This window comes from Macrobrachium rosenbergii, chromosome 16, assembly GCF_040412425.1.
Source record: "Macrobrachium rosenbergii isolate ZJJX-2024 chromosome 16, ASM4041242v1, whole genome shotgun sequence".
Classification (NCBI taxonomy): Eukaryota; Metazoa; Arthropoda; class Malacostraca; order Decapoda; family Palaemonidae; genus Macrobrachium; species Macrobrachium rosenbergii.
The window spans coordinates 57999478-58009477 of NC_089756.1; the positions used below are offsets into that span (position 1 = coordinate 57999478).

At 34.0% G+C, this 10000-nt stretch overlaps 1 protein-coding gene across 18 annotated transcripts in view; it reads left to right on the forward strand.

Moving 5' to 3' along the window:
* Nucleotides 1-10000, forward strand: part of mri (mrityu) — a 483153-nt gene that overhangs the window by 243482 nt on the left and 229671 nt on the right. For 10 of the 18 annotated variants that reach the window (XM_067119179.1, XM_067119182.1, XM_067119186.1 and 7 more), the window contains exon 3: nucleotides 9648-9659. The exons of 7 other annotated variants lie outside the window; for them this stretch is intronic. In XM_067119179.1, the coding sequence (XP_066975280.1) occupies nucleotides 9648-9659 (12 nt within the window). Of the gene's footprint in view, nucleotides 1-9647; nucleotides 9692-10000 lie in introns of all 18 variants that reach the window. One more of the 18 variants, XM_067119191.1, reaches the window with a different exon arrangement.

Consider the following 10000-nt stretch of genomic DNA (forward strand, 5'->3'; position numbering starts at 1 on the left):
GCTGCCCTTGCAGCCCCTGCTGCGAGCCCTATTGCCCAGTGGGGCACATGAATACCGTCTGCATGTCCATGATCTGCAGTGGCATCATCATGTTCATAGTGCTCTCCCCTCTTCTGCATTATCTCGTTCCTACTTAGTCTCGAGGAGAGATCATCGGCAAAGGATGACACCATTATGGGACAGAATGATGAACACTTGTTACTCTTTAAGATAAGGAAAATGCATGAGTGACAAATTGACACGCGTGACAGAAAAGGTCTCTCCGCATTCTCCTGTGTTTGTCGCGAAAGAATATGACTGCATTGAGCTGCACATGCTGTATCGTATTGTGCGTTGTGTTATAATTGTTGTTGTTAATGTTATTGTTATGAGGCTTGTAACTTTAAGGACTAAGATTCCCCAGCTGGGACTTTGCAGCCCTTTCGGAGACCCTCAGTCCGAGAGGTTTCTCTTAGGATGTCGAGCGCTTGGGCCACGGTAAGTCGAAAGCCTTTATTTTCATCCCCTACTTTATACTTTAATTCTTTAATGTTTATAGGCAATAAGCCCAAGTTTTATTGATGTCTGCTCAGTTTTATTATGTTTATTTCATTTTTTGAAGAAGCGAATGATATAAAGTGATTTTAATACAGGAAATATTAGATTTCATGTAAATGATGTTTCGTGGTCTTCGAATATATTGGACCCTGCATAATACTCTTTCTGGATTGATAGGGTTATTTTAAAGAAATGGTAACCCAGTAGTTGGCAACAGGTATGTACTGATCTTTAATTTTATGGATACTGTATGTGGTTGTGCCTGTCCAGAATTATTTAGCAACCTTGATTTCCTCCTTTGAAGTGTAAATAATTGCAAAAAGATTATAACAATAATATGTTCATATTCCTGTGAATATCAAAAGTCTTCTGATACTTAAAAGATTAATTCACTCTTAGGCTTAACTGAGAGCCGTATACTGTATATCCCCCATAACTGAAACTTGGCTTCTGTCAAAGAAAATAACAGATAAAATGCTTAATGATTCTGATAGGATAGCGATATTTCATGTCATACAGATAAAAAGATTTGTTGAATAAATGATTAGTTCTAATCACTAAAAAGAGGCGAGTGGGCGTCCCACAGGAGCGTCGGCCACGAAAATTTCAGCATTGCCAGAATATTTACTTTAGGGAGACACCACACCCATGTACTAAGTTCAAATTCAGCCAGCTGTATAACCGTGATTGATTATGAAAAATATCCATTATACAGGGGGTTCGGGATCTCTCTCTCTCTCTCTCTCTCTCTCTCTCTCTCTCTCTCTCTCTCTCTCTCTCTCTCTCTCTCTCTCTCTCTTTTACGTAATATATGCATTGTGTGTGATATATATATATACATATACTGTATATATATGTATATATAATAAATATATATATATTTATATATGCATATATATACACAAAAATATATTCAATTTATATATATATATATATATATATCTATATTATTATATATATATATATATATATATATATATATATATATATATATATATATATATATATATATATATATCTATATTATACTATATATATATATATATATATATATATATATATATATATATATATATATATATATCTATATTATATATATATATATATATATATATATATATATATATATATATATATATATACATATATACACTGTATATGCAGATTTTGTTGAGTTCAATAGCTTTTTGGCCTTTGATTAATGTCTTATTAGTTTGGTAATACTTCTGAGTCTTCTGCTTTCTACCAAATTCAGTTGATGGATAAAGAAACGAAAATGAACTCTTACACTTACTGGGAGCAGTCGCGACACCACAGCTGTTCCGTCACTCGTCGTGACCTCTTCAAACTGTATTGTACTAATTGAACATGTAGTTTTTTATGATTAAGCTGGATGTATGCCAGCACGGGCTCTTGCTATTGGGTTGCCCGTAATAACTGAACAGTGCCTCCTGTTGTTTTATTATATGATGCTTTTAAAAATAATTATAATACAATAAAATGAAAGGAATTACAATAAAAACAATTTTAGTGGAGTGAAAGTTGTAAAAAAGTAACACCGTGCAAAGAAATTTATTAAAAAATATTTCTTCGTGAAACGTAATTACAAAAACCACGTGTGGTTGTTATGACAACAAAGAAAGCAGCAACAGTATTGCTGGGATGCCGATTACGAGGGAAAAGACGAATGGTAAGGGTTTGGGGGGGAAGTGGGGGTGGGGGAGAGCGATTCAAAAGGTGCTGTTGCCATTGCTGAAGTTCTTTCCAATGTCGGCGTTAGATGATGTAGGGCGTGTGCAGTAAAATGCAGACGGATTTTCCTATAGTGAGTCGATGGTGACATGTTCCGTGTAGATGATGTTGGTATTCTCCACTAGTTCTTGCGTCGTGGTTTTGCGGTTGTGATGATCGACATAAGGATTTTGAATGGCTCCATTATTACGAAGGGCCTGTAGACGCCTTTTTTGGGTTCTGGAAATGTGTCCAACGTAGTTTTTTTTTTTTTTTTTTTTTTTTTTTTTTTTTGAGGGCTGGCGCACTGAATTCAGTGAAATCTGTGTACAAAAACTTTGCCACAAGAATGTGTGTATATATATATATATATATATATATATATATATATATATATATATATATATATATATATATGTCTATATATATATATATATATATATATATATATATATATATATATATATATATATATATACACAGTATATATATATGTGTGTGTTTGTGTGTGTGTGTGTATATATATATATATATATATATATATATATATATTATATATATATATATATATATATTACAGTGTATATATATGTGTGTATGTTTATATGTGTATATATATATATATATATATATATATATATATATATATATATATATATATATATATATATTTATATATCTTTCAATCACGTCCTCTGCAATCTTGAACGTCCTAGACATTGAAGGGCCAAAGAAGAAAAGGTTACACCCCCCTTTTCACGGCTCTTGTAGGGAAAGACTAGAGCCCCTGATTGAATTTCAATATTTGATGATGCACTGTGTTCCTTTGTGGTTGTTAAAAAAAAATAGTAATATGAACAAAAATAAAAAAAATAAAACAACTTGACCTGAGCCGTAAAAAATTAAAAGGCACTGACCTCAGACAATACTCATTCTCTCTCTCTCTCTCTCTCTCTCTCTCTCTCTCTCTCTCTCTCTCTCTCTCTCTCTCTCTCTGATCTAAGAATAAATGTCTCTGTCTCTCATAAAAATCGTTTTGACACAACAATAGATTTTCTCAGTCACCCCAATCGAATTCTTTGTGGATTCGAATGAAGTGTATAGACTGTTGAGTTGCCAGTTTGTTTATTAAATGACTGTTAGGGTATCTGGAATAAGTTTGAGATTTCCTGTCGTTTTAAGTATTTTTCCTTTAGGGGTTTGTTTTTAATTAATTTACAATAGTACAGTATTAGTTTACTAGTTGCTGTTTGGAGCTGAACTCGTCGATAATGTTAATTAGGAAGTGCAAAGTCTAGACGTAGGGAATAAAGATGGAATGGAATGCAGTAGAAGACAACATAAACCTGGCAGACCGAGCCGTTCTTCGGTACTGCACTTTGTCCACCTTGTGTCTGTATTTCACTGCTGTTTGTTGTAGCCCCTTGAGTCTCAACTGTACGGTACGCCAATGTTATTTGTTCACCATTCAGAGACCAGACGCTGCGCTCAGTGACCGGTACATGATGAACAGTAGAGGTTCATCTTGCATTTTGTAACGGCTATTTGTCACGTTAGAAATAGTTCAGTGGTAGGAATACTGTTTTTTTTTTATTCTTTAATTGGATAAATACCTTACTTGAAAGATGCTGGGAAACGAAGGTTAACAATCTTGGCACCTGATCTTTCTAATTTCCTAAGGCGTATAATGGGAAATTATATATACTCACGTACATTATATAATATATATGTATGTATATATGTATATCTACTTACAGTATATGTATACATGTGTAGATATAATATATATATATATATATATATATATATATATATATATATATATATACACATATATATATATATATGTGTGTGTGTGTGTGTGTGTGTGTGTGTTGTTTGTGTGTATTGTGTATGCACATATAACGTACGAATGTGTAAAGAATAATTTTGTGATATGTTACTTGCCGAGGAGGATAAAAAAAAATTCGTCGCTTATTTTCTTTTTTGGGTGAGGGCATTATGTCCGGGTCATCCTCGAGTTATCAAGGACGACCTTCTCGGCACTCGAGCACCTCCTCAGCCCTCCCCACTGCTCATCGCTACATATTCTTTTTCGAGTGGGACGTCCACGACTTAGTGCTCCTCGTTTATGACGGTCTTTCACAATTCTTGGTCATTTTCAAGTGAATTGGAAAGGCAGAGGTATCGCTGGAGGGACATGGGTTGAGATGGGGAGGGGTACTCTATCTCTCTCTCTCTCTCGCTTGTGAAGTAAGTGAAGTACACATATAATAGCAAAGGGTTGTATTTTGAGTGATAGGTCGATGGAAGGTCTGTGTCTTGAATAACGAATAATGCTTTGTAGGAGGAGTTGAGAGCAAAGGATTTTCTGAAACTGGAAAATTTTGAAATGCCCCGCCCTCGAAAAGCAGCAGTTTTACTTTCAGAACTTTTATTTTTTAAGTTCTGAGAAAGATGATAAAGACCAGAGACTTCTAGCATAGGCTTTGATCTTTAGAGGAAACCCCATTTTGAATTGATGTGACCATGGAAATTATTTTATTGTAAAAAACAAAAAGCTTGAAAATAACACATCCAGCTGCAAAGATTTACACCCACCAAGTTTTATCAAAACCAAGAAAGAAAATTTCGGCCATAACCAAATTGACCTGGAATTTATTTTGTAAAGTGAGTGAAGCTAAAATAATTGGTGAAACAAATTTTAAACGACCTTAAGTATTCACTTGAGTTTCATCAAAATCAGAGAAGATAAAATTTTACCGTTAAATTGACCCGTAGACTTCAAAAGTAGGTCAAGGTATAAAACCAAGGTTACTACACACCAAGTTGACCAGTAATCAGGAAAAATAATTCAGAATATATATGAGGGGAAAGTAATCTCCAACCCCACAAATCAAGTTTCATTAAAATGAGAGGAAAACAATACAGCCTAAATAGTGTCAAGGAAAACCCGAGATTTTCAGTCATATTACCTGAGCCTTGGAGAACTCAGTATTACACTGTGCATGGTAAAAAAGAATTGTGAATATTATCATCACCCATCCAGGTACCTGCCTTACAAATTCAGTGATGAACAGAAAAAATTAAGACGAAGACTGATAATAATAATAATAATAATAATAATAATAATAATAATAATAATAATAATAATAATAATAATAATGTAGAGTTAATTAACTGGTAATAATAATGCCAAAATCAGGTCAAAAGAGCGACGGTCCTTGGTAGAGGCTAATAATGCAGTAGAAGGGAAGACTCTGTGTTGAGTAGATGAAGCTGCTCGTCAAGATATTTGAGAGAGAGCTTGCGACAGCCTTCCTTCTCTTCTATGGAAAAGGCCTTTTCCGAATAGTAAGAGCAGTCATATTTCAGCCTGTGTTTGTTGTTGCTTTTGTTTGGTTTCGTTGTCGTGGCAATAGTAACAACAGTTCCTACCAGACTAATGATGCAATTGGATTGATTGTTGATAGGCTAGGATACGTTTTTTACGAATAGTGAACGAGAACAGTGCTTTTGTATGTGTGTGTGTGTATTTATATATATAAATTATATATATATATATATATATATATATATATATATATATATATATATATATATATATATATATATGTGTGTGTGTGTGTGTGTGTGTGTGTGTAAATAAAGACAAAATCCACGAATGAAAGAGAAACGATGGAGTGCTGCTAAGTAAAGGACGACAGTCGAAAGGCCTCACAGTACTCCATCGTTTCTCTTCCTTCGTGGATTTTGTCTTTATTTATATATTCATCATGTTCCATATTTTCGTGATTCAGTTATACATATATTTATGCATATATACCAATATATTTATTTATATATATATATATATATATATATATATATATATATATATATATATATATACACAGCATATAATATACAGTATACACACACACATATATATATATATATATATATATATATATATATATATATATATATATATATATGTATATATATATGTATTATTGTAGCGAGTAGGGAGAGAGGATAACCAAGGTTGTGGAACACGATTAGGCCCTTCTGAAAAATCCTGTGTGCCTTTGTTAACCTAAGAGTGACTTGTGTACCTGGTAAGATGCTGCTAGATTGCTAAAGAGCATGTGCTTGCAGCCTCATCCCAAAAACATGCTGAGAATTGGAATGTTAACCCCATCGACTGGACAAAGGAATATATATATATATATATATATATATATATATATATATATATATATATATATATATATATATATATATATACGAGGGTAAGTCAAAAAGTTCCAGGAAAAATTCAATATACTCTTTATTTAAGGAAATTCAAACATCATTTTTCTACATATCTACCATCTAACTCTATACACTTTTCAAGGCGCTGTTTCCACCTCTGCAACCCTTCTTTGTAGAAATTTGGGGCCTTTCTATTAAACCATGTTGAAACTGCATGTTTAGCAGCATCCAAAGATTCAAACCGGACTCCTCTTAAGTGTTCCTTGAGTTTTGGGAACAGGAAAAAATCTGAAGGAGCAAGATCAGGACTATAAGGAGGATGTGGAAGAGTTTCCCACCTAAATTTCCGTAGGACTTCTCTTGCAACCCTTGATGAATGTGCTGGAGCGTTATCATGATGGAACAAAATTCTGCGGTGCAACTTTCCTCGACGTTTTTAGCCAATGCAGTCTTCAGTTTTGCAAAACACCTTTGTAGTAGTTCCCGGTGATTGTTTTTTTGTCCTTCAAGGAAATCAATCAAAATCACTCCTTTGGAGTCCCAAAACACTGTTGCCATAACCTTCTGGGCAGATCTCGCCACTTTGAACTTCACTGGTGCAGCTGAACCTCTTGGTAACCATTGCTTTGATTGAATTTTACTTTCTGGGTCATATTGATGGATCCAAGTTTCATCTCCAGTAACAATCCGGTCAAAAACTCTGATTCATTTGATTCAATCTTCGTTAAAACTGCAAGAGAAAGTTCAGCTCTTTGATGCAGTTGGTCTTCGCGCAACGCTTTTGGGACCCAACGTGCTGAAAGTTTACTCAAACCAAGATTTTCATTTAAAATTCAAAATGCGGAAACATGGGAGATCCCAGTTTCATTAGCTATCATATCGATAGTAATCCGACGATCTTCATCCACTAGATTCTGCACCAAAGCCACAATTCTTTCATTTTTGCAGTCGATGGTCTTCCTCTCTTGGGTTGTCTTTGAGGTCCTCCCGACCATCCTTAAATCGCTTTATCCAATCATAAACAACTGATTTAGATGGAGAAGAATCTCCATAAACTTGTTGCAAAGCTTCAATAATTTTTCCTGGTTTCCAATCAAGCTTGGTCAGGAACTTGATGTTAGCTCTCATCTCAAAATTTTTATTTTCCATGGGTTCAAGAAGTTACTTTTCTGAAGCAGATGTTAACACCACGGTAGCAAGAGGATGACTGAGGTAACAAGTCTATATGGATCAGTACATCACAGATAATTGTTTACCAAGTATTTGGTTGTTTCATTCCTGTGTAAATACATCATTCAACAATTTTTCCTGGAACTTTTTGACTTACCCTCGTATATATATATATATATATGCATACATACATACATATACATACATACATACATACATACATACATACATACATACATACATACATACATACATACATACATACATACATACATACATACTATTTATGTGTGTGTAAAGTGGAAGTCATCGCTGATATAAAAAACAAAAACTATTTTATTTCAGGGTATGTGACCTTTTTCTCTTTACGTATTGAATAGGTGGAAAATGGAAAGGTCAATGATCACGTCTTTATATTGAGGAGAAAAGATGTCTGGCTTTGTGTTTCTGCTTAATTATCATTTGTGTGTGTCCTTGAGAGTCCTCCAGAAGAGTCGGAGACCGCCGTTTCTCATCCGAGTGTCAACAATTCGGTGTTGCACAAAAGATGTTTAATGAACGGCCGAACATGTCGGTAATTAGTGCCTGACATGGTTAGGTTCATTAGCGAAGCTTTGTGTCTCAGTTAACGTGCGTTTAGGAATATTGGCACTTTTAAAAAGTGGCTCTGTTATCTCGGTTTTGCATTGTTTGTCACCTTCGAGTCTTGCTCTGAAAGCGTCATAAGATGAAACTCTACGAGACTCCTCTCTCTCTCTCTCTCTCTCTCTCTCTCTCTCTCTCTCTCTCTCTCTCTCTCTCTCTCTCTCTCTCTCTCTCTCACCTGTGTTGTGTCTTTCCAGCTCTCGTTCTTGGAAACTTATGGAAATTTGAGATATCTGGTATTGTTAATGGTTTTCGTAATATTTTTATTTTATTTTGCGTTATTTTTTTTACTAAGATTTCTGTGTAAGTTTGAAATCGCTTGAGCCTTTTTTATATTATTTTTTCTTAAAATTTCTCCCCACAAACAAAGTTCCTGTATTAGGCATTAGTTTACATTGACTTTCATATTTTCTAGCTTGTCATGAATATAGTAAGCATGTGCCCTGCTTAAATCTAGTTAATCACGTGTGTCTAATATCAATAATTTCTGTTTAAAGTTTAAACCAGAATCAAGAAATTTTTTTAATCGTCAGAATCAATTTTTCAATTTTTTTTTTTTTTTTTTTTTTGCAATTTTTTTTCAGTAGACTGTGGCATATTGGTTCACAGTAAAAATGTTCTCTAGTGCATTACTATTGCATGAACTTATTTTTAATGCTAAGTAATATTTTTTGAATCGTATTGAAGGGAATGTCAATTTTGCTAGGTAATCCCTGGGGGTATTAAGGTCTATTTTACCATTAATATATATATATATATATATATATATATATATATATATATATATATATATATATATATATATATATATATATATATATATATATATATATATATATATATATATATATATAGTACTGTATAAACTAAACTAAATTTTGTTATTAGAATTACTTACCCATTTTTCTTTTCCTTGAATATGATTTACTACAGGTGTCTAACATTAACTTTTTTTTTATAGATTGCTTTGATGAGACCTCGCTTTTTGAAAGTAACTTGTTAGTGCTCCCCCATAGCTATGTAAGGAAGTACAGTAGATCTAACTTTTGTATAGATTTTTACTAGAATGCTTCAATTAACCTTTCAAGGTTTTTTTTTCCTCATAAGATCAAAGTTGTCTCCCTTTTTCCCAGCCCTCGCTTCCCAACTGATTCTTGGTGTGGAGGTAGTGTTTCCCTCCCCCTCCCTCCATCCCCCGTGCCAAGGGGGAGGAGTTCTGGAGGGAGAGTCTTGCCCACTGTCTTCGCCCTCTCCCTTGTAAGGCCCCTTTCTTCTACTAACCTGGACCAGGTGGAACTAACCTTTCGTTTTTTGTCTTCCTTTTACAGATACCAGAACGCGTGAGTTTCTATCAGCCCTTGTCACTCTTACGGTAGGACGTCTTTTCGTTGAGGTTTCTCGTTATTTTTAGCTCTTATTTGTTCACTTATTTATTTGCTTGTTTGTTTATTTGCTGTTCCTGCGTTCTAGTGGACTGATGGAGGGCATATTGTATTTTTCAGATAGCATTGGTAATCACGGAGGAGAAGGAATTGATAAGAAAATAGAACGTTATATCAAACATTATATTTTGTTTCTCGTCCGTTAATTAAAAGGGTAGAATTGCAAAGGCTGACTTCAGTTTTAAAGGCTGTGATATGAAGGTTTGTGTCTCCATTTATAGGGAGCGTTGAAACCCTTT